At 42.3% G+C, this 25580-nt stretch overlaps 2 protein-coding genes across 2 annotated transcripts in view; one reads left to right on the forward strand and one right to left on the reverse strand.

The window, feature by feature from the left end:
- Positions 1-22449, reverse strand: part of EVC2 (EvC ciliary complex subunit 2) — a 78110-nt gene extending 55661 nt beyond the window's left edge. The window contains exons 1-7 of the mRNA XM_081999439.1: positions 22252-22449; positions 19471-19525; positions 12481-12641; positions 11869-11934; positions 6125-6311; positions 3920-4029; positions 2741-2803 (exon numbers count right to left, since the gene is read on the reverse strand). Coding sequence (XP_081855565.1) covers positions 2741-2803; positions 3920-4029; positions 6125-6311; positions 11869-11934; positions 12481-12641; positions 19471-19525; positions 22252-22434 — 825 coding nt within the window. The 5' untranslated portion in view covers positions 22435-22449. The remainder of the gene's footprint in view (positions 1-2740; positions 2804-3919; positions 4030-6124; positions 6312-11868; positions 11935-12480; positions 12642-19470; positions 19526-22251) is intronic.
- A 69-nt stretch (positions 22450-22518) lies between these two features.
- The window catches only part of EVC (EvC ciliary complex subunit 1), a gene marked incomplete at its 3' end in the record, with an annotated part of 55616 nt that continues 52554 nt past the window's right edge, over positions 22519-25580 (forward strand). Inside the window, exon 1 of the mRNA XM_081999035.1 lies at positions 22519-22812. Coding sequence (XP_081855161.1) covers positions 22642-22812 — 171 coding nt within the window. The 5' untranslated portion in view covers positions 22519-22641. The remainder of the gene's footprint in view (positions 22813-25580) is intronic.

A 25580-nucleotide genomic window follows, 5' to 3' on the forward strand; every position in this document is an offset into this window, starting at 1 on the left:
CTTTCCAAGTGAAGTAAAAGGCGAGATCTATAGCGGGACAGTCAGTCTGCGTCAGGGCAGGCAGTTCTGTCGGAAGTTAAGCTCCAATGGAGAAAAATGGACGGTAAGAAAAATTACCTGTGCTTTTATACTTAAAGAAAATGGGTTCTAGAAGGACAGTCCATGTCATTGAGGGGCTGTAAACCCAAGCAAGAGGGCACAGCAGATGCCTAGTGGCATCTGAAAGCATCACAGCAGCTGGTGCGGGGCAGGTGCCAGAGCCCCTGCACAAGCCATGGCGCAGCACCCGCGCTGGCACTGCAGGCCAACCTTCAAACCACTGACACACAAGTGAGCCTCAAAACCCATATCCTAAGCTAACTTCTTAAGCCATCACAATAGGGGGAAGAGGCATTACAGGCCCAAGTTTCTTTCAAAAACTGCTGCGCTTCCACTGATTTGAAGGATGCTGTGGGAAGCAAGCCTGGCAAAAATCAGATCAAAGTAATTATCATCCATCCCATGCAACGAGCTTGTATGGGAGAACTTCCTTTTGTCCTCTTCTGTACAGCTCCCTGCTCAGCATCAAAATCACCCAGCCGAGGGCAGAGGCACCCAGTACTCACAGCCCCTGAAGTGCTGTGGGAAGACATCTGGCACGGACGCTCAGATCAGCAACGTTCCTATTTTTGCATAACGCACAAAATTACCTTGTCACAGGCAACAACACACTTTTTTCCAGCAGCGCAGAAGAGAAAATCCACAAGGTTTGTAAATCTTTAAAGAATAACGCAGTAGCCAAGTGTGCAAGCAAATCATGTGAAAGCTGATGGGACCAACTTAGCAAGGCACTGCCATGACTACATAATTAATTCTTCTCTTTTCTGTCCTCAAAGCCAACACTGAGTATCTACTTAGTCACACACATGTTGGCTTCACTACACCCATGAACAGGCTTAAATAACGATTTTTCATAAATAAAATCTGAGCTTGAGAGCATTTATGACAGCTGAAGATATGGACGAAATACAATACATCACACCTTTTTCAGATGATCGTAATTTCTTTGCACAGACTGGTATCATTCTGAAACACCTTACATTTGGCCACAGCCCAAAGGCAAATATTACGCATGTGAAACATGATGTGTTCCATAATTTCTAAGCTTTATTGTTCAAGAATTAACAGTATTCTCCACACACCTTTACCACACATTTTAATTACAAAACCTGTTCATTTAGTAACTTCAAATGCAGCTGAGCCAATTTTACCAACCTATGGAATAGTCCCCAAGAACTCGTTGAGGTCTAACTATCAAGTTCAAGTTGGAAAAAAACCCCCACACTATAAAGGTTTTAAGTATAGTAATAGATTGCAAGTATTTTCACAGTGGGCTGAGACCAATGTAGCTTACAGGCTTAGCTTAGACATCACCAACTGCTGCAGATCACTTCACATTGAACTCCACACAAAACCATTCATGAAGCTATTTTTCTAACCCAGTCAGCTACTGCATGGCTTATACCTTTAAAACTAAGGGTTTCCAAAACCAAGCATAATTCTTAGTTATACAAAACTTCCAATCCTTTCAAATCCTACTAGATCTTTATCCAGGAACAACAGATTCTCTAGCTCATGCGTATTTTTATTTTATATCATGTTCAATTCTGGCTTTCATTTTAACAGAATGGGCACTTGATCTTCAATTATGAGAAAACCAAGTCTGGACTTATATCTATTATACCTAGTAGAAGCTAAGAGGGCAAGAAATGCCCAGCAAAAGAGAATACTGGAACAAGAGGCCTCTGTGCCCAATCTTCAAATAGACTACTGATTTTAAAGGTGGAGAGGAACTCATGGGACAGGCCAATGGAAGGAATGAGCGGTCTAGTCCTCAAGACTTCTTCAGGTAAGCCCCATCGACACAAACTTCAGATTTCAAATGATACAACCATGACAAATATGTTCTGGGGTGAAACAAACTATTTTCTTCTGCCTGAATGCAAATAATCACAGTGTTCTTGCCAACCAAGCCACAGCTCCTTAAAAAAAGACCCCTTGCAACACAGAAGCCTGTCAAGGTAATGAGGGGTTGGGAGAGAAAAACAAATTTGGTGAAGAGATTACTCTAGCAATGAAACTGATAGTGCAGTGGGGAGTTCTCTATTAAAAAATTATCTAGAAGAATAACACTGTTTGCTGCAAAGTAATTTTGAGGGTTTGACCTCCTAGAAACCACGTTGACCTCTTAGAAGCCAAGAACACGAAGTGTTTATTAGAAGGATGACTAGTTAAAAAACTAAAGGCAAACATAAACTATGCTTCTCTTACTTCAGAACTTACTTATTTCTTGGGCTCCCCACACAGCTATTTTTTGATTTATGTATCGGCATGATACAGAAAACTTTTCTCAATATGTGAAGGATAACTCCACCCTTTTGGAAAGGCAAAAAGCTCTCTCATGGTAGCTTTGCACAGGAGCAGGTGAACATATAATGAATATGGAATATTCAGGAATATATGAAGTTTGTAGATTTTCCATACTAAATGTTGCTGTTTTAAGACAACAAATATCCCCTACCTTGACTCCTGTTTTCTTCCTCTTAAAATCACAGAAGGTAGGACTTGTGCAAGATTAACAGCCAATAGCTGAGTGATGAGATATAAGTACATAAGTACATCCTTAGCTCCTAGGATTTAGTTTAGATTGTCCATAGATTTAAGCAGAAGAGCCAATATAATACCAAATCACAGAATTTACCTTGGTCTTTTCTTCTTCAGTTATGGTGAATGATGCTGTCAATGATACGAGATGTGTTTTATTCTAAGAGAGAGAGAAAAATATATGCATTAAAAAAATGAGCAGAATCCACTGGCAGACAGCCCAGTGTCTCTAGAAAAGCTTCTGGTTACAAGATAAGCTATACTTCTCCTTAAGCTTAAAGCTGAAATAAATCTGATAGGAAAATGCAGTGCACTTAGGGGTAACACTAACAGACATAGAAGCAGCTGCTCTGTGGGATACATTCCCCTTTTAATCACAGAGAGGGATATTCTGCTGCTCACAGAATTACATTTTTCTGTGCCTATAAAATCTGAGTTCACTGAAAATGCACAAAACAGGAGCCAAAGTCAGTGCATATGTCTCTACTCTTATGATTCCCTGCTTTTTGAAGTCTTGCTCTCTAGTATACTTTCATGCACATTGAACAGTTTTTCCTCTAAAATAAAGGAGGTACTGCAGTTGAAATGAAAATACATTTGCAGGTTCTAATTACGTGCAATTATGAAAACTACAGAAAAAATATCAAGACGTATGTAGGAATTGGAAAGTTTTACTTAGGAAGAAACCACTTGGCCTGTCTCCTTAGTCCTGCCTCCTACTCAAAGATAGACTAACTCCAGCGTTAGACCAGTTCTCTCGAAATCTGGTGCAACTGAGTTCTCAAAAATCACAAAGGATGGAGATTCTTCAGCTTCTCTGAGGAATCTCTTCCAGATTTTCACAACTCTTCATACCAAAAAAGTGTCTTCCTTATGAGCAAGCACGTTTTCCTTTGCTGCAACTTATTTTTTGGTCAAAAGTAATTACTTTCTGATAAAAATATGGCAAAACTTTCAATCTCTCATTGACTACAAGAATACACACTTAAGTATGTGGAACACCATTATTTCCAGGATAGATAGATAAACTGGAGAAAAATACAAAGAGTAGAGAGAAAAGCTACAGAACAACACACAAACACACTTCAGCTATTTGAAGGAAGTCTAGGACTTTCTAAGATACTCATGTATTTATAAATTCATGGTAAACAACCAGAGAGCCTAAGAACCTCATTTCACTACATGCAGACCTCATTGCTTAGGCAGGCAAGAACCACCGTGGAGACTTCTTTTCACAAAAATGGTGAAGAGCAAAATAAAATTGCAAAGGAAGTACCTGTGACGAACTCCTGAAAGTTAACGTTGCAGGCAATGTCAAAACCCTGCCATCCCACATTTCTTCTGCATCAAGAAGTGCAGAGTAGTTGATTGCAAAGTAGTCTCCACCTGTTAGAGGAAAAAACCCCACAGTTGTGTAGATTAAGCAGGTGAGGTACATCTACCAGTGCAGTAGTGGCCTCTAAGTAATTATGTCTGCATTTTCTTAAACAGAACAGTAGCTACACTGACTTGAAAACAACCCACTAACAGTCGCACATCTTTTTTTACACAAGAAGACTGGGTGTGAATCTTTTCAGAGTTGAGCATCCAGCTGAGCTCAGCTGCAGTTAAAGATGCCTGCAAAATTTGAAAAGCGAGTTCAATATGAATTCAATATATGAGGAGCTTTTTAGGTTCCTCTTTAGACTATGCTTCCCCATCAGCAAAAGTGCTCTCCTAGGAACCAAGCTGCAGTAAGCTCACAACACTGACTTCAAGGGAATTCAGCAGAGGAGGCAGCCAGAGCCTACCAGCATAGTCCAGAGAAGAGGGATGTGGATGGATTTGCTCTTTCCTAGGAAAATTTCTGAAAGATCCCTGGGGAAGGCTTGGGACAGTACTGAAGCTTTTCCTTTCCGACACAGCAGATGCCCCACATCCACAGTAGACAGTTCCTGGCCACATGAGCCTGGCAACCTCCTCTGTATCTGCTGCCTCTAAGAACTCAAGTAAATTCAGCCCAGGATCCAGAAACTGCATTAAATGATGCCTCAAGTTACAAAAAAGCATCACATTTTGACTGATACTAAAACTCAACATGTGGAACTTAAATTTATTGTTGTGGTTTTTTTTTTTTTTAAATGGACAGCCTACTTTATAAGTACTAACTGGTTGCTTTTCCTCCCATTGGAACCAAAGAGAAATCTGACTGAGATTTCAGATGAAGTCTGATTCATGCTACACTGCAGCACTGAAAAATTATCGTGGCTAACATGCAGCATGACAGCACACAGGCCAGTGCAGGCACAGCCTTTCTGTCCAGCCCTAGTGGCAAGGTATGGGCTAAGTCCAGGACCGACATAGTAATGACCAAACCTTAAGCGATAAGGAAATCTGTTCTGATGGGTTTTTTTCCACTTCAGTATTCTTCACGCAGATTCATTCAATGTACAGGGGCTGGAAAAGCTAGCTTCAGTTTCAGATTCAGTTATTATAAATAAATAACTGCTCAAACTTGGTTTACTCGATCAGCTCTGCAAGCCATTTTTCTATTCTTTCTCAGGGATGATTCTTTTTTAGGAACCTCTGCTGAGAGCCAGCAATTCCTTGACGTTTTCAAAAAACCCAGCCCTGTAATCAGTACCGCTACTCACACTGCTGTTACTAGAAATGGAGCCTCGCTATCCATTTGCAATCACACAGAAGCCCCACGTCTACCTATTTCCCTTTCCTATTTGGAAGTCTTTCACCAGTAAAACACTATCATAACCCTAGATACTTCAACCATAAACAGATATTACTGAACACTTCTGAAGCTCCATGAGAAATATGACTCTCAAAAACAAACTACTAATTTTCTATGTGTTTCTGCTTAGTAAAAGGGACATGAAGAAATCAAGAAAGATAAAATTTTATGAATGTGCAATGATCCAACTGCTACCAAAGGAACAGACTGACTCCAAGAGTGGAACAGTTTCATCTATTACTTGCTTTGATTTTATAATTTGCTCAGTTTGGGGAGAACGGATACTGAGAATGGCTGCCTTATGTCCGATGAATCATCTTTCCTGCTTGCATGGCCTTTTGCAATTCCAATGGACCTCAATACCTCAACAAGCCAACCCCCCACCCTTGGCTCAAGAAGGAAGACTCGTCAGATTGATTAAAATGGCTTGTGCAGCAACTTTTAAAAATATCCAAAATAAACAAATACTATCATGAATGATTCAGTTTCACTTTGATGGCAGTGACTTTTACAGAGTACAGGGGCTCACTTCTGTGCCTTGGAGAACAGAAGCAGTTCAAAGGTGACAGCCAAAATGTGAGTTAATAGAACTGTAAGCTGCAGCACAAAATCCCAGAGTTTTTCACCTGTATTAACTGATAATCGGCGAATTAACACCACCAAAAATAATAAAAAACCCCAAACTAACTAAATGTCATGATTTGAACAGATCCTTTTCCACATGTGTAAGCAAGGGTATTTCCCTGCAGATCTTACCTTGCAAGGATCTTTTCCTGTAAATCTGTATACCACCAGTGGTCTCATTACCACTGTTTTTTTGAACATGTAGACCAGTGATATTGTCCAGGAGGATAAGATCTGTAATGTTTGTTGAGAGCAGCGTGTTGGTGTTATTAATCATAATTGTAATGTATGCAGTTTGAGGGTCACGTTCAACATCCACCTGAAAACAGAAATATTAATGGTGCAAAATGGCTGTATGTGCATCTTAACAACAAAATTAGTAGCCCTGATTACTAACAAAAGTTTGCTATACGCATAAACTTCTTTTCTGAAGGCATTCTGAGCGACCTGCAAATGGCACTACAACTCAGTTTCATCTCAAACTCCGAAGGAGATTTTAATCTTCAGTATGTCAAGCTGTCGCTTGGAGACAAAGGGACAGAAAGTCAGAACTTGGAAACCCAGTTCATGCACAGACACAAGTGAAAACAAGAATCTGAATATCCCCGTGATACCTCATACAACACAGAACTAGATCACAACTTTGTAACCAGAGTCTGGAAAATTCTTAACTTTGAGCTTCTGTACCACAAGGATGTTTCTCTTGCAAGCTGCCCTCACTGCAAATTCATTCTCTCCACATAGTTTTGGTCTCCATTTCCCTTTCTTCACAGCAATCACACTCTCCAAAGGGTGCCAGCTACTTCGATTCACCCTTCCCATGTGAGGGCTGAGGGAGCTACCAGTGGACATGGCCCTGCTTCCAGTTAGTGGTGAAGCTCGTAAGATAATCACCAATCTCCAGCAACATGCACTACGTGGTTTTAGTTATTTACTCCATTTGGCTGTTAACTCTCACTGAGTAATTATATCCTCTAAAGGAAATTACTTTGAGCCCAGAGTTGCTTACTGACCTCTCACCTTCCAAATTGCCTTCCCCTTTAACTCATATTAAACCAGAATTGGCTAAAACTTTATCAGATCTATAATATGCTGGCCTATAGTATACCCATGATGGTATTACCAGGCTTCTAACACCAAATTAACATTTATTTAACTGACCAAAGTATGATTCAGGCTGACTCTTTTTTCTTCCTCCTTTCCATGAAATGTCTATTCTGTACCTGGACACCAGCAAATAGAAATAATAAAGCAGCCCCCACAGAAATGAGTTCTAAAAATATGAATTGTAATGGACTTCAGAAAGCACACCAGAGTTCATGGCAGCCACAAGGTTCAACATATGTAGTTATGATTTCATTGCGCACCATTGGTCACCGCATTTCATATTAGTTCAGTATTGAAAGAGATTACAGTTTTAGCATCGTATGAATCAAGGAGAAGAAACAGTTTATTGACATTATTATTGCTTAGTTTGCATTTTTCTATTTAAGTGACAATAATTAAAGTACATTTGAATGAATCTTTTTCTATAACTTACTCTCCTTGGTATACTACACTAAATTTTCTGAACTCATTACAGCAAATTCAACCTCAATTGTATTAAACAAATCTTACAGAGAAAAAACCCAACTATTCATTTTACTAGATTCTGCAAATAATTGTCAGCACATATAAAAATAGGCTTAATCATATTTGTGAGGAAAGCATTACCAATTTCATATGTTTGTATATCATGAATTACATCTCAACATTTATGAGACTTAATATCACCCAATATTAAAAATGTGACATATTTTGGGCAGATTTTCTCTCCCCTGGTTTCTAAACTGACATGATGCAGTCAACATGCCTTTCAACCTTTCCTGTGCAGTCACAAAGGCTAGAAACCCGCTTTAAAAAGTACAAACAAAATTAAATGTGAAAAAAGCCTCAAAGACACATAAAGAAAACCCAAAGCCACAAAGCAAAGACCCTGACCCAATCACCAAAACAAGAAAACACACCTTGAAAGATTCAAGGTCCAAACTGCACGAGTTGTTAATACTGTATCATGCTCCACAGTAAGTGAGAATGGTCTTGTGCAGACAAACGGGTATGCACCAGCGAAAGAGGGAGCTGAGGAAACAGGGGAAACTAGAAAAACTTTTCCTCCCTTTATTTTCCTATTCCTTTCCCTTGCTCTTCTGTGAGATGAAGGCAAAAAATGAGGGTTTCAGCATCTCTTCCTGTGCTTCTAAGCAGGCACAAATACATTCCTTTAGTTTTGGGGAGAGGGGATGTAGACAGTAATTTAGATAAAACCCTACAATAAAATAGGGAGAGAAAGTAGTATATGTATATTCACGGGCAGGTGGGGGAATATGTCAGCATTAGTCCTCTCCTTCCCCTAAGCAGGAGGTTTAATGCATGCTCACACACACTGTTTATTCTCTTTCTCCAACCAATTTTGCACTTTCTCTTCATTTTTTTTCACTTAATAAAATTCTTAATTCAGTGACTAAACAAAGCAACCCTTCAGAGGCATACCAATTGTACTGGCTATCTCCCACCACAGTCTTCCATTTCTGATCAATATTAAATACATGTTTTGCATTCTTTATTTTTGACTGGCAGTCAGTTTTAAGCTAAACTGCAAAGGGGTTGAAAGAATTTGGGTTTTTTTTCCTGCTAGCACTGGAGAAAGCAGAAGATGAGAATCCAGCAGAAGATGAGAATCCAGCAGAAGATGAGAATCCAGCAGAAGATGAGAATCCAGCAGAAGATGAGAATCCAGCAGAAGATGAGAATCCAGCAGAAGATGAGAATCCAGCAGAAGATGAGAATCCAGCAGAAGATGAGAATCCAGCAGAAGGGAAGCTGTTGGATTTGACCTCCCCTAGAAAGAGCCTCCTCCATATGCAGCTGCCATTGGTATCAGCAGCCACTGGATGTCTCCTCTAAGTTGGTCCTCTAATTTGCCTGAAGATGTTTTTTCTTGCTTTTGGAGCAGGTGACTATGCTGACAACCATCTAAAGAAACTGAACCCAATGGCAGCCACTGATAATGCGTAAGTGTTTATGCCATTTCCTCCCTGCAGCTGAAACACACCGTGTGTGCCATCACCCCCTGCAAGCCGTGTCACTTCAGGTACCTGAGAAAGTGGAATGAAAGAACCACAGCAAGAGCAAGGATATGCTAGGAGAAAAGACAGGAAAAAGGAATTGCCATGGAAGTAAAAGGAACGAAGGATCTTTGGGAACAACTTAGAACAACTCGAAACATGAAAGGACAAAAAAAAAAAAAAAAAAAGGATGCTTGTAACATAGATGATCTGCAACACAAGAATGCTTAGGAGGTCAAGAAATGAGACGGGTAAATGTGTTAACAGCCAATCAGTCAAATTTAAAGGTGTATTTCAGCTCTGCTCAAGATTATTGTCATTATGAAGTACCATCACAGAAACGTTCGTGTCATACTATAGAATGAAGCTCTCAAAGGAGAACATTTCTGGAAAGAAGGAAGGGACTGGGCCCTAGAAGCACAGCCAAAATTTGAACACCCCAGTTTCAATCAAGGTATTTCTGTGATAAGGTGTTGGAAAAATCCTGCCTCCAAGAAGTAAACATATGTCATCTCCACGGTCTGAGGAGCCACTCATGGTAGAAGGAAAATGTGCAAAATTCACATTTTTTCATTTAAAACAGCTAAAGACCACCATATGGCCAGTCTGTCTCTTAGCAGGAAAGCATCTGTTCAGATGAATTAGGATTGAAGTAGATGACAAGGTAAGCAAAGGAAAATAAAATGTGAACTGCATTTGAAGATGGAAAACAATCACATACAATTGCCATAGTTTTCAGTAATTTACAACTAAAAGCACTGCAAAATTATTTTCTGGTAACTCTAGCACCTACAACAGACCAACTTTGATCTTGTACAGCAGGATTTCACAATTTTTAATGAGCCTGTGTGAGGCTGTGCTATGAATCAGAAAAAAACAATATGTAACTGTCTCAAACTCTCTTTCGGAGAAGGTCTGATATAAAAATTGGGAATCTACAGCCAAAACAGCAGAAGATTCTGTGTTACTGCTTCTTATGCCTCAAATGCTCAATATTCAGCCTCATTAATTATGATACGCAGCCATTTCAGTAACAACGTTATAGGTAATTAGTGCCATGAGATGTGATGCATATTCATTATTCTCTATGCAAATGATCTAGTGCAGGTCATAATGTCACCTCTTCTCTACTAGTTACTGACTCCTCTACCCTCATATATAGCATTTCAGTGGCTGAATTCAGATTTGTCTTTAAGTTGGATCTGCCTTCTCTCTCCAACGGACAAGTAAGATGAACTGTCTCTAATTATAAATATTCAGACTTGCTTCATCCAGTGTAAAAAACAAAAAAGGGGGGGGGGGGGGAGAAAAGAAAAATAATAGCCTAGGTAGATCTATCAACCTATGCCACATAAAGTAAAAATAAAATGTAAGGTTTAAAATTTCCGTATATTAAGGAGGTCTTTGCTCCTCATAAGCATTTTACACAAGTCATATGAAACCTTTTTTTCATTAAATACTGTGCTGTAGCTGAGTCCCACTGAATATGCAGACTATGACACAGTGGCTCTTCTGTGCTCACAGCCCAGAAGGCCAACTGTATCCTGGGCCTCATCCAAAGCAGCGTGGCCAGCAGGTCGAGGGAGGTGATTGTGCCCCTCTGCTCCGCTCTGGTGAGACCCCACCTGCAGTGCTGCGTCCAGCTCTGGAGCCCTCAGCATAGGGAAGACATGGACCTGTTGGAAAGGGTCCAGGTGAGGGCCACAGACATGGTCAGAGGGATGGAACACCTCTCCTGTGAGGACAGGCTGAGAGAGTTGGGGTTGTTCAGCCTGGAGAAGAGAAGGCTCTGGGAAGACCTTCTTGCAGCTCTTCAGTACTTAAAGGGGGCTTATAAAAAAGATGGGGACAGACTTTGTAGCAAGGCCTGTTGCCATAGGACAAGGGTTTTAAACTAGAAGAGGGTAGATTTAGACTAGATCTAAGGAAGAAATTTTTCACACTGAGGGCGGTGAAACATTGGCACAGGTTGCCCAGAGAGGTGGTAGATGCCCCATCCCTGGAAATGTTCAAGGTCAGGTTGGATGAGGCTCTGAGCAACCTGCTCTAGTTGGAGATGTCCCTGCTCATTGCAGGGGGGTTGGACTAGGTGACCTTAAAGGGTCCCTTCCAATCCAAAGATTCTATGATTCTGTGGTGAAACACTGGCACACGTTGCCCAGAGAGGTAGTAGATGCCTCATCTCTGGAAACATTCCAGGTCAGGTTGGACAGGGCTCTGAGCAACCTGCTCTAGTTGAAGATGTCCCTGCTCATTGCAGGGGGGGTGGACTAAATGACCTTTAAAGGTCTCTTTCAACCCAAAGATTCTATGATTCTATGGCTGTGTGATAGGATGCCCAAAGACACAATGGGTGTCACAGGGATCAGTGCCCCATCCTTTGAAAGGAGTTCATACTTGACAGAGGTAGTCCATACTTGACATGGTTGAGCCAGGAGAGTATCTCAGAAGGCTTATCTCATCCTCTAAAGATGTTTGTGTCTATCTCTATCAAGTCTTGTGTGTGATTTCTTTGCCCATTTATAGTTTTACAAATTCACACTGAGGCGTCTACTTTGACCACAATCCAAAATCCCCCGAGATAAGATTTCACTATCCAGTTTTGAATCAACTTGCAAAACTGTGCCTCTTACAAAGGGTGCAACCATCTTAACATCAAAATGGACATTCTCCCAAATATTCAGCATGGATACAATTCTTTTCCCACTTTTTAAAGGGCATTTGGGTACAAACTTCCCATCAAATTAACAAGAGAAATGTAAGAAAACTTACCACACCGCATTTCTGAAGGGTTATTCCAAATCCAGAAGACACTGACATATTGGACACATCTTCAGGCTGTGGAGGAAGGGGAAAAGTCTACACAGTGTATGAAAACAGCATAATTCACAAAGTGCAGCACAAGTTAAATTATGTAAATAATGAAATGAAGAAAAAAAAATTAGAGGTATTAATTGCCTTCAAATTTAAGAGCTTTGTTTTCCCAGTAGCTAACCTTTTTTTCTAGTCCAAAATAAGTAAGTATCAACTACTTACTCCCACAAGTAATTACTAGTATCTTAATTGATATATTCATCTTTCGGCTATCACAATTCCCTAACAAAATACACTATGCACAAAGTTCATCAGACCATACAGATGTGTTTCATTACTAAGTGTCAATCAGAATTTACGCAGCAATCACATAGCTGTATCTGCCACAATAATTCCTTGGCAGTCTCACAACTAGTTGGTGTTGCTGAAGGCATCTCAAGTGAACATAATCACTTGAGACAGAATTAGAGACATACTAATCGGGTAGTAAATTCCCAGCAACATTCGCTTTTGATATAATTGCTACAATCCTTAGAAACATTAAAAGTGGCAAAACCATCTTTTGCTGACCAGCTGGTGGTTAATGGAGGACTCTCGTTTGAACAAAATCTTCTTTGTCCATGAGGGTATCAAAGCAAACAGCGAATGGCTCCACTGATTGTCCGAGGCTGCAGAAGTCAAGAGGCAGTGAGGGGCTTCACTTGCTTGAATGACCGGAGGTAAAGGAATTGCTGAAAACCAAGGCAACACTGCATTAGAGCTAAAGCCGGCTCCTGTGCAGCAGCCACTTGGTGAAGATTCCAGCCAGGGATACCTGGTCCTCTGTGTGCCCAGAGCGACCAGCACCCTCTCCCGCAAAGCACTTAAAATCAATATAGGTAACACAGACATGAGCCCAGACAGGAAACAGAGATGGGATTTGCCCCACAAAAACCAGTAGTAGTTAGAACAAAACTGTTTCCTACCTTGGGAACTCACATATATCCCACAGAAAACTTCTTGCCATTTACATGTAAAGTATCTAATGCATGAATTGAAAGGTTCCAGCCTTAAATCAACTGTCAATATTTTCAACAAAAAGAAATTTTCAGCAAAGTATAAATAATTGAAGCACTCTACAACATGAGTGTCCTCAGTGCTAAGGGTGTTCTGCTTCAAAGATACAGTCTGCCAATTAACCATGCCAATACATATTCAGAACCAAAATACTTCTCAGCTGAGTAAGGGTCTCAGTTCCCTTTCAGCTGGAGTGCTATCAAACCAAATGCTCCTCAATTTAGTAATTAGCAATACAAATGCTAGCTTATACTCTTAAATTTTAATGAAAGATTAGTGCATGATAACACACAAAATTAGAAGAACAGTTCCGAAATCATAGCATACCACTTTCATCTACTGATGAAAAGCACCTATGCCATTAATAAAAGGAGCTTGCACTAAAAGTCAATAATTTAATATACTAAATTGTCAAAAGGTAAAGCTGCTGAATGAAGAAAAGAATGTCATGAAAATTTCAAAATGTTAGTTGGCTGTCCATGTTTAAAGAAGATACTTTTTTTCATTCTTTGCATAATAGTTCTCATTTATTACTTATTTTTAAATCTCATATTTTAATCATTAGCAAGATGCATATGAACAAACACTCTCACTGAAAAGCAAAGATTTTTGGCAAATGACATTTTTCTATAAAGTTTTAATTTTTAAAAAACATGTTAATGAAATATGAAAAGCTGAAGATAGTAAAATCTCAATTAATATGAGAAGCAGCGTTGTTTTGAAAATGCTTGCTTTGTTGGAATAATAATATAGAGAAACACTGTTAGCTGTAAATAGAAAAGACATGTACAGAGCATTCAGAATTGGACCCTTAAAAGGAGATCCTATAAAGGGCCTTGAAGCATTGATGCACATGAATCACTGAAAAGACTGAATGAGATAAGAGTCCTGCTGCTTACAGAACCCAGATGGATACATGCACCTTGGGGAGCTTCACTATCTTCCCATGCTGGAATAGCATGTCTTTTATTTGGGAGCGGTTTATATTGGACAAAATTGTGGATCTATGGGCCAGGAAAAGCTAGTTTTTTCTCTTTCACCATCAGTTTTAATTCACTTCCCTAAGTTTCACTAAAATACTTAAACCACTGTTAAACGATGCAACAGACTCAGACTAATTTAGGGACTGTAAAAATAACAAGGTAAATTTGGTGAGAACAGTAATATGTATCATTACAATACCAAATGTCTGCATATCTTCGGGGCTGGAATTTTTTCAGGGTAGTCATGCATGGCATATTTCTGTTTCAAGACTAAGCAACAGCCCAAATCACTCAGGATGACACCGGTGCTGAACTGTAAGTGCAGTGCAGACCTGCCAGCTACCAGTCTGAGCCCACCTGGCCATGGCATGTGCCAGCAGATCCAAGTATCATACTATATCCTACATCCAATGGCTCTAAACCTATGTTCCAACTACTAAGTCAAGCCGCTTCACCGTTTTGTATAGATATATCCAAACATTGAAAAAGATTGATTTTATATTTGCTGTGTCTCTCACATATCAATGCAATTGCTACTCCATCGCTATGGAGGTGGAGAACAAATTCTCCGTTTTGTTTTCTTGCCAGACTACAGGAGATGCACTTTGCTTTATAGCAAACAGAAGCCCTGATTGAAGACATGGAGCTTCTTTGTAGGACTTCGTTAAGAGTCAGAAGACAAAATGGCAAAATGTATGGGCTGGGTTGAGCAACTACTGCCTTGCGAGTACTTCTTGTTTAGCAGATCATTTCCCTCTGTATTTTGGATGAGGGAGGTCAGTCAACAAGAAGGGCATAATTGCATCATAAAATATATTTTGTTTGTGTGCCCTATGCAGCACGACATCTCCATCAGCACACCCAACTGCACTTTTCATGTGACAGCAAATCCTTGGTATTCCCCTCTGGAGAGTATCAAGTCCACAGTAACCAATTTAATTAACTGATCACATTCTTTGACTCTGAATAAATCTCTGGATTACTAATTACAGAGATGAGTCTGTTTTCAAGTTGTACTTTGCCATCACTTACAATCCCGAGATAGTGTGCCCAGCTCCCAGCAGAAGTCTCCAGGCATGTTAATTGGCTGCTCCATCATCAGTAATTGGAGGTTGGGGATTTTGCAGGTTCTTGACATTATGTTAAGCAGCCTCAACATTGATGATGATTACAATGATACTTCTGCAAATTCTCTTGTATCTTCCCAGCAGTGGAAAGTTTTGCTTACATATATTAAATCAGTGTCACGTGTGTCCATAAAGCAACATGTGCCACTGCCTTCCTCCAGATTTCTTCTCATTCTTCCTATTAATTTTTAACAATATCGACTGTTTTGTAATACCCTGGTTTCCCTTTCCAGTAAAGCAGCACTTTTCTATCTCACGATTTTTTGTAGTATCGACTGTCAGTTAAATAAAATAACTTTTTCCTGATCCACGTACATTTAATTGTCACTAGAACATTATACAGCTCGGTCCAGCTAACCTACAAGAACATAACTGTTTTTCTTTTTCTGCGTAACTTGCTGCATACTCTTAACATCAAGACAACATAGGGGTATTTATCAATTCACCTGCTGCCTCTTTTCAGATAAGGTCCTAGGTGGATTGTAGATGGCTGATGATTGCTTGAAAAGCTGGATGCTGAATATCTGAGAAAGGACAGTACGGGCATAACACATTCTGTGGTTTTCACGTCTATTCTAGATTTCCGTTATGAAATTGCTTTTTTTTAACAAATAGATTCATCTGAGGTGGGAAAATACTAACACTTGACTCCTGAAGCCTATCACTAACAGGCATCAAGCTTTCATTTGGATACCCCACTGCTCAGAAGTGCGAGCACACCACTGTCAGTGCCACTTCAGAGGTGCATGCCAATTCTGACACCGACTCTGCCATCTCCTTGTTCTTTCCACTTCTCTTCTTACAGCTTCAATCTTTGCCATTTTTCTAGCTGTTTTCAGAAAAGCTATTATCAGAGCTGCATGGTCTTCACTTCCATTAGTTTCTATATGGAAACTATTCCCACTCCTTTTCAACAGGGAAATTTTGGAAAGCAGAGGAACAGTTTCAGCTTTACACGCAGCCCAACAGCCCCCTCGCAGGCAGGGCTTGCCAGGCTGCCACCAGGCACTCCCGGACTACAACGCCTCAGGCCAAAACATTTCCCAGTGAGCAAACCAGCAGAGCATGAGGCTTACTCTGGGGCTTTCCTGCAAAAGTTTCCAAAGATGCCAAGTGAAACAGTCCATCAAAGAAAGGCAGTAATTTCACTTTCTTTTGAGAGGTGAGACAATATCACCATCTTTAAGACAAAATTTTCTTTGTTCTGTTTTCCATAAGTACACATTCCACATTTTTACAGTGTATTATCGAGTTGTTAAATATCCTATCTTACTTTTAATTAGCATGTTACTAAAATGTTTTCCCATGATTTAATCCTCTATAAACCGATATGCCAGAACCCTGTCTTAAACTGCATATTCCTAACTAATTACCAGCACTGGTAGGTCAACTTTGTATTGAATTACAAAATGAAAACATGAAAATAAATATTAATATAGCTGAAACAGCTGGAAGATCAGTGCAACATTTTACCACTCATGTTACTATAGCATTCACTCAGTCCCACATACTGAGCAGTGCCACAACACTATGAAATGACAAACGCACCGTTGATCAGAACAGTCTCCACTATTTAACGCTGTTCAATTTTCTTTGCTGTTCTCCCCAGGCAGTTACTTGCCACTCCTCAGCTTTGTGCACTATTGCTTTGGGTGGTGATCTTTTGCACTTTTGGACCTCCAGCAGCCACACTCAAGGCACAGGCAACACAGGAAGGAGAGCTCTCAGCTCTCACTGCATTCACTTGCTGCTCAGGGTGTGCATATACAGAGAGGATCTGACCTCGTATAAAATGCACCCACCATGGGAGACTGTGGTGACAGTGGGTCTGTGCTCATATGGTCAGGGGATGGAAGGATGGGTATCTAAGAAAAGAAGCTATCCTCTGTTTGTGGTCTGCATAGTGTCCTTTGCCAAGAAGTTGGTTCTGAGTAACGACAGGGACCTTCAGTGCTGAAGCATAAGCCTTTACCACTGGACTAAAGGGGCTGAGTCCTGAACACATTAGTGGCACAGATGGACCACTTTTAGAAGGGTAGGTATAACACTACAGTGCCTTACTTGTTCTTGATAGAAGTCAAGGCGAAGGTTATTCTTGCCCATGGCAATTAAATAGGATGACATGAAATTAAAATAGTTTTGCAATAGGTTTGCAGCAAAGACTCCAGTATGTCCTTAAAGCTCCCATACCTTTACAACACATCCTAACCTGCCAAATTACAGTAGGAAAGTGAAGACTCTGACAAGTTTGTGAAATGTCAAGATCAGAATTAAAAATTATCTGACACTGGGAGGAAAAAGAAGCAATTTAACTGAGACAGTCATTCTAATTCTCAGCTTTCAAGGGCTGCATATTTCAAGTCCCATGTCTGCAGTCCGGTTTGCTTTCCCCCAGAATTTATCAGTGAAGTTTTGAATAATCTCGCTTTATTTCAGTGGGGGAGAAAAGAGTTAAATATACCTGCTTACTGTATTTTTTTTGTTGTTCTGAATTATTCCCTGTCCTGAAAACCATCCAGGATACAAGATCCAACTTTTAAATTACACACAACAATGAACAGGCAAAGGTAGTAATTTACTGTATTTCAGTTTTGAATGTTGCCCTTAGCTTTTCTTGTTACAAAGTCAAAGCAACTATGGGCATCAATAAAACAAAACAAATCTACTTTCCAGGCCTGTTTTGAGTAAGTCAGAGCAGACTTGAACATAACTCTTAAGAATCCACTGTGTAACCCAATCACAGGGCTATTCTGGGACTGCTCTTTCTCACCTTACCCAGAAACAACTCAAAAAAGTTTCCAACACAACCCTGAGATTGGTGTGCTGCCACAAACTGCTTCACTTCAGCACGCTGCCATTTTCAATGACAAAGGTTTTATGCAGAAGTTCCCATCTCGCTGCTTTAAGTGAGAACTTCTTCAGTAAAAAATAAAGGGTCTAGCACCTTGAGTAAAGAAACCACTGAAAATTTAGCTTAAATATGTTAAAAATCCATGTTTATTAGAATGGGACAATTCTCAGTTATAAAATCAAACATAAAATTCAGCGCTTGTAGCAGCCCCTCATTTACCGACTAACAAAATGGCAGAGATTCAACCACTAACAAAAAGATGTTGCATGTCAAAATCCTCCAATAGCCCCACTTTTTCTTTAGCTCCAGAAGGTTCTTCTGAACTACAAAACTGCATGCATTTCCTCTCTAAGTGGATGGTACATTAATAATTTGCAACCCATCAGAAAGCAAGATCTGAGCAGGAAAGATTACATTGAATAAATAACAAGGAAGAAACAAGGAAGCTCAGGAAATCTGAATTATTTGCCTTCATATTTAAATTAATTAACTTAGTTGTGAATTAGCCATGGCACAGAACAAAGAAATTAGAGGCATCTCACTAGACGACTTCTTCAGACTGTGTAATTTACTGGCAAATGCCCATCATTAAATCATCTCAGCGAACCACAGCTATGAGGGCTATTTCAGACTGCCCCTGTTAATGTGCTGTATGAGGATGTGATAACCTTTCAGACTACTCAATTCCACTACACTTGGGTGAGCTAGCACACTCTATTATACATCTATAGAGAAAATAAAGACCAGATACTTGGAGAAACTAAGTGATTTATTCAAATGTACAGAAAGAGCCTGTGGCAGTCAGCCTTCAGATGCAGCTCCTCCAACCTGTAAGTAACCTCTCTAAGTATCAGCATACGCTATTTTGATCAGACTAGGCAACTACCTACATAGCTTTACGTAATATGGGTTTTCAACAACACTGAATGCTGGGCATCAGAGGGGGCTCCCCATACTACGTCATGATGACTAATGAGGAAAGATGGCTCCCTTCTGAAAATGATTCACAGTAGGGTACAAACCAAGGTCTTCTCACAGCAGCTCCACTCTAGAAGAGTTGTTTAGGGAGCCTAGAGCACTCTTGTTCCTAAATTCTGAGCGAGTGCTCCCCCATGGGCCAGGATCAAGAGTCCCAGTGGGATACCACGAGTGCTTCCACATCCCTCTCCTCCGCAGCACAGGGCTGCGCTCCTGGGCAGGCATACCAACGGCACCTAGCTCCTACAGCACCGAAGGCACGTGTCCACAGCCAGGCATGGGTGGTCAAGCTCTAGTTCCTCTTGCAAACTGAGAGTGTGGAGGAAGGCCCAGTACTACTGTGAGAATCATTTAGATATTGTTTGTTGGGACCAGACCTCAGCCCTGAGGGGATGCCTCTTGAACCAGACTGCTTCATTTCTTCTCCCTCCTCTTCCTTCCTTTTCCAAATCAGGGGGCAGGTAAAACCAGGGCACAGCTCCAGTGCCCTGCCCAACTGCACAGCCATGACCTGGGGTCCTGGGACCTCCACAGCACTGAGAAGAGAGAGATACCAGTTACATACCTGTCATTCCCAGACATCCCATCTCTCTTTGAAGCCACAGATTATCTTTAATAACCTAAAGTTAACACAGAAGAGAGCAATTATAACAAGGCACTGTCTTCATAAATGTCTAATACTGAACTCTTATGCTGAATTTATGCTTCACTATTAGACACAACCGTGTTCCACAAAGCCTCAAGTTTCCCAGAATTAACTACTGGAAGAGATACAACACAGCTCTAGAGGTGTCCCACAGCTTGTCAAGCAGTATGAGGCTCTGCTGTCTCCCAGTATGGCTATGCACGCTTGGGGCTCAAATTGTACTTACACTTAATATCAGGCTGAGCCTTTGTGAAATAGTGGAGCAGCAGAGTTTGCTAAAAAGTATTAGTTTATTTGTATAAAATTAAAAGAAAAAAAATCTTGCCATTTTCAAAGGCAGATTTGAGGACACAGGAAAATCCAGTCACTAGGAATGTATCTATATTGGATGATCAAGTCTACCAACATTACGTTCATTTTTCCTTCAGAGCATTACAGAGCCTTTCAAAAGGACCACAGACTAAAAACTGCAGCTTATGAGGCAATCTGTGAGAGCCTCCCGCTTGTGCCCAGATCGCAGAGATTGGTCCTGAAACCACAGCTCTAAAACATCAGTAAAAGAAACTAGGATTGTTAATGCCCGCTGTTTTTATCAAGATGTAGTAGTCACATAAGCAAGTTTCCATTTAATAAAAATGTTTCCTAATACAGAGTTAGGAATGCTGGCTGATTAACAGTGATCTTCTAAGTCTGCTGAATGACATGATCTGCACTTGCTCTTTCTGTTTGCTCCCAAGCACTGCATGTGAGTAATGTTAAGCACTGACTCACGTCAATACCACTGTTACAGTACAGCAAGTTAGGGACAATTTTCTTCTTTGTCAGCTTGGGGAAGCCATCAATTTGATTATTGCCAGAGCTGTAACTTTAGTTAACCTTGTGTGAAAATAGTTCTCTCTTCAGATTCCCTAAAAAAAACAGAAAATGCAAGACATCTCAGAAATCTGGATGCACCAGGAGCCCTGGGTTTTAAGTGGATACTGCTCTGGACAACAAGTACATATGGGATGGGAGGTGGCTCTTGTGGAGGAGAAAGGAAGGACAGAGAAACTAACACAAGCGGGAACATGCAGCACACTCTGTGCAGCCGCAGGACACTGGGAGACCCCAGGCACCGGGGTCTGTTTGCCAATCTCCCAATACCTCATGGTACAGCTCTTCCTGCACTCCAGAATTCCTGTAAACAAACTTGAGTTCATTATTAATTTCTCCTCATTAGTTAAATAATCCACATGACCCTGAATTTTGAGTACTCAAGCATCTCACGAACATGGAAAGGTAAGAACAGGAAACTCCAGTGGCAAACTTAAACAAAAAATTTTATGGAGAAGAGAGAAATATATATATGCATATATTTGTCATATATGTATATGGATATGCAGTAACGGAAATCACATGTTAAAAGGGAATTAATCCGTGCCAGATATTTCTAGAGCCCCACCTGCATTAAGGAAATGTGTACCAGTACACTAAATGGATGTAATGACACTAGTGTAAAGCACTGATGAAACTATAAAACACCGACAGAATGGCCTATTATGTCAAGTGTTAAAATAAATCTAGTTTATAAATATAAATCACAAATAGGACTCTTCTGCATTCTATGAGCATATATATGAATATGAATGTCAACAGTTCCCTTGTAAATGAGCCCGCAGTAAAAGCAGACAGACAGTGGTCTAAGCATGCAGAAAGACATGCAGAAAATGTGGCTTGCCAGCTAACATGCTTTACTCCCTGCTTCCTAGAAAACTAGTGGACAAATGGCTCCTGATTTCCACAGACTCCAGGCGTTCATTCATGTGTGGTTTTACAACAGCTCATGCACAAAAATCTAAGGTGTTCGCATACGCCCAGCTGTATCAACTGCAAATCACATTAGAGCACTCCTTGTTTCTTCTGCCTTATCAGACATTCTGTTCTCAGGAGTCTGCACTAGAAAATATAGTCTGGGTATTTGGCACAATTCTTCCACCCTGCTGCAGCGTGTGTCCATAACACCAGATGGCATGACAAGGGGCTCCACATTGGCAAACAGGGTGCCCATTGCTACCTCGGGGAGCCAGCACTCACATCACGCTTCAAAAGTAATTAATTTAATGCAGTAATATTGCCAGCAGACACTTTCCCAAGTTTTACATTAATTTACTTTTATGGTGGAAAAATGAGGTGTTTTTTCTTTTTCATTTTCCTGCAATACCATTCCGATTGATTAGGCTTCTTGTAATCACACCACAAACTAACCAGGACTCCCCCCATCCCCTACCACACAGTCTCAGGTATTCTCCACATGAGCAAAAGAAAACTACGTTGTCACATTTTGAGACAGCTTCATAGATAATGAAAAATAAAAGCCGCATCCTAAACCGCTAGCAGCATTCCCAATAGCTGCTGACTCCAGTGGGCAAGGGTGCTGTGACTAGACAAAAAAACACTCTTCAGGAAGAACAGCGAAGCGGAGCCACTGCCGGCATGTGGCACGTCGCAGTGGCCCCACCACGCCAACCTTTGGCTGCTTTTCGGGCCGCTGCCCCCAGCCCAAGCGCCTGGGAAGCTGCCGCAGCTCTGCCGGGCCACCGCTCCTCCAGCAAACCCCGCGGTGGGACTCGCTGCGCCCTCAGACAGGGCCTCTCCTTCGCCCGCCATCAGCCGCCCTGGGCCCACGGATCCGCCCGCCGCCCCGCGGGTACACCGCCTTACCCCTGCCGCCGTCTGACCGCAGGGCTCCCGGGGCGGGCCCGGCGCCCCGGCCCCCTCCGCGGGGCTTTGCGGAGGGCGGCCCCCGGCCCGAGCGCGCCAGGTGACCGCTCCGCGAGGCTGGGCGGGCGCGGAGGGCCCGCCAGGGAGCAGCGCCAGCAGCAGGCCGGCCAGCAGCCGCCGCATGGCGGGAGGCGGCCCCTCCGCGGACGCCCAGGGCGCCGCGGAGACTTTCCAGGCGCTGCCCCCGATCCAGGCCGGACTTCAGCTGCCGCATCCATACGCCATGGGTCTCCTCCCACCGCGGCGAGCGCGGGGGGCGGGCGGCGGAGGGGCCCCGAGCCGCGGGACCTCCCCTCCCCTCTCTCCTCTCGCCGGGCCGGGCCGGGCCCGATGGCGGCGGCCGGGGGCTGCCTGCGGGCAGTAGGGCTGCAGTTCTGGGCGCGCTCGCTGCAGGCGCTGCCCGCTCTGCTGGCCCCCGCCGTCCTGCTGGGGCTGCTGCTGGGAGCCGCTGCCGCCGCCCTGCTCTGCCGCTGCGCGCTCGGGCCGCGCCGGCGGAGAGAGGTACGCGGGGCCGGCGGGCCTGGGGCGGGCAGCCGGCCTTCCCCGCTGGCTTCCGTCGCGGCGAGGCCCGGGCCTCTCTCGGGGTGACTTGAAGAAGTCGCGACTGGGTTGTGAGGGGCGGCGGACCGTGAGGGCCTGTGAGGTGCCGTCGGCGCGGCCTTGCCCGCGGCTCGGTAGAACCGGGGCTTGCCTGGGAGGGGCCGGGAGCCCCGGGCCGGGAGCCCCGGAGCGGGCACGACTGCGGCCCGGGGGCCCGAGGCGGGCCGCGCGGCCGGTGCCCTCGGTAGCGGTGACTCTGTGTGGGGTCAGGATTAGCTCAGGGTGGGCTCGGTGGCAGATGAGGAGCCACGTAATTCATGGTACCTCTCTGTTGGAAAGAATTACACTGCTTTTTGAATTCAAAAATTTACTGAAACAAACGGGCTGACTCAAAAAAAGGGGCCAGTTTAAGTATTGATGTGTTCTGAATATTGCCCTGCTGGCCTGTCTCTTTAACATAGGTGACCTGCTAGTTGCCTCTCGCAGCCATCCCTTCTTGTACGAGGCTGTGTGGCTTTTGGGGGATAATGGAAGATGGACCCAGCTTGCAGACACTTCTTGAGATCATTGAAAGTAAACAGTGATTTCCATTTTCGACCAGTAAGAACAACACGATTTCCAAAGCGTTTTATGAACTTTTCCAAAGCTCATTTTACAAACAGCACAAGCAGAGTATTGGTACTAATGCACAGTGATAACCTTGCACTGAGGGTACACACGTACATACCTGAGAAATAAAGGAGGCAGAACACATCTGGCAGTTTGCTTGGTGCAAAACTGACAGGGTTTTCTAAAGTATGTGATTTTGTTAATAACGTACCTGCCTTGCTATTTTAAGGACTGCGGTGGACGGTTCGTATCTCATTATTACAAAGCGTTTGGGTAGACTCCAGGGTTGCAGAGGTAGCATATACCCACAGAACCACTACTGGGCAGACATGTTTTCTGAGAATTGTTACCAACTTCTGCTTCTTCCTCCCTCTGCATTTAGTCCCAAATCGTGCTGGATTGACTGGATGTAGCAGTGGTTGGTGTTGGCGTGGCTGGGAGATTTGGAGCCCTGCAGAGCGTTCTGCCACCCTGCAGTGTGGGGTCTGGTTTGGCTTGGTTTTTAACCACACCTTTTTTCAGATATAACAGCTCTGCTGCATGTTCGTATCTGCTAGTGTTGATCATCATTAAACATGACATAAGAGAAAAATATTCTTGTTCCCAGCTGCTTTTAAGTAGGAAGTTTGAAACTCCGTTTGAAGCCATGCTTTAGCCTGCTAATGGAGGCACTTCAAATGCTGGATCAATGCATCTTGTGCAAGTGCAGACCTCTCTGATTCAATTGCTCATTTTCCGTCCCTTAATATGTGGTATCTTTATTGTACTGCCACTACCAACTCAAATATAGCCATGTACAATTTTATCCTTTATGTCATTTATGTCAATAGGGAGTAGAAGCTGTCAGTTCTCTCTGGCCCAGATCTTCAGATGCATTTAGGTGCTTAAATGCCATTAAAATCAATATTGCTGCTGTAAAAGAGTTGTTTGTTTTGAAAGAAAAATAAACTGCCTGCTGATACCTACAGAGCACATTGCAGAGTGGGCAGGTTGTATCCTATGGGTCTGATTTCCGAAATCGAACAAGGCTGCCTTAGGCTGGCTGTGCCTGTTCGTTCTTCGTACTGTCTGCCCCACCTATGCTGTGGAGCAAGCCCGTTGTGTTATAGCAGGTACTGAACTGCACGTATTACTGCCATCTGTATCCAAAGTAAAAGCAGAGGTAGCTTACTTACATATGCCATGTTCCTTCCCAGGCAGCTGAGTTATCCTTGCAGTGGGAATAGGGCAAGTACCTGGAGTCCGTAGCAGCCAGAGGCACCATGATAAGCCACTGGTGTTTGTCACTCAGTCCCAATTAATCACTCTTCTGTAAATCCCAGCCTGAATCTGTGGGACTTGGATGCATGCAGTTACGTGCCTTATTGGTTTGATGATCTCTCTATAGCATCCACTGGGATAGTTTTAAGAAGAAACCTTTACCATAGTAACTTCAGACCATGTAGTGTACTGTAATACACTTCTATTGATAGTATTCTCCTGTTAAGAGTCATGGCCTTGCCTGAGGCCCTTTGGGTTGGAGCTTGTCTCATTATGGTATTCTGGTAGATTAGCTTGATGAAGTGTTGCTGTCATTGCAGTTGGAGTTAGTTTTATTTAACTTCTTAATGCTCTAAAAGGGGAGCTCAGTAGCACTTCAGTTGCAAAAATAACAAAGGACAAAAACGAATGGAGAGGAAAGCAATGAGATTAGAAATGTTAGCAGGAAAGAAATGAATCCTGGAAAAATTCAAATACTTTGAAAATTATAGTGATGCAGATATAAAGGAGTGAAAGTGAATACTGGATGAATACGAACAATCATAAGATGAGAAAAGCAAATTCTTGATTTGGAGTGGTTATTGTGTGAGGTACAGGGGTGAATACAATGTGGCTACTTCCACAAGTCCCAGTCACTCAGCCTAAATTTTGTGAACTTCTGGTGTGGGACAAATAAGTGACAAGATTGCTCGGGGACACTTGTAGCTGTTCCTTAGTCATCAGTAGATTTTTAGGAACCAGCATCTGCAATTCACCACATCTTGGAAACTAATCCAAGAATATGTTCTATATTATTGAGTATCTAAGTTCCAGAGAGATAACAGACACAAGTCATAAGGAGTGAAATGCGTTCAAAGGCT

The sequence above is a fragment of the Phaethon aethereus genome (assembly GCF_964289735.1).
Source record: "Phaethon aethereus genome assembly, chromosome: 4".
NCBI classification, from domain to species: domain Eukaryota; kingdom Metazoa; phylum Chordata; class Aves; order Phaethontiformes; family Phaethontidae; genus Phaethon; species Phaethon aethereus.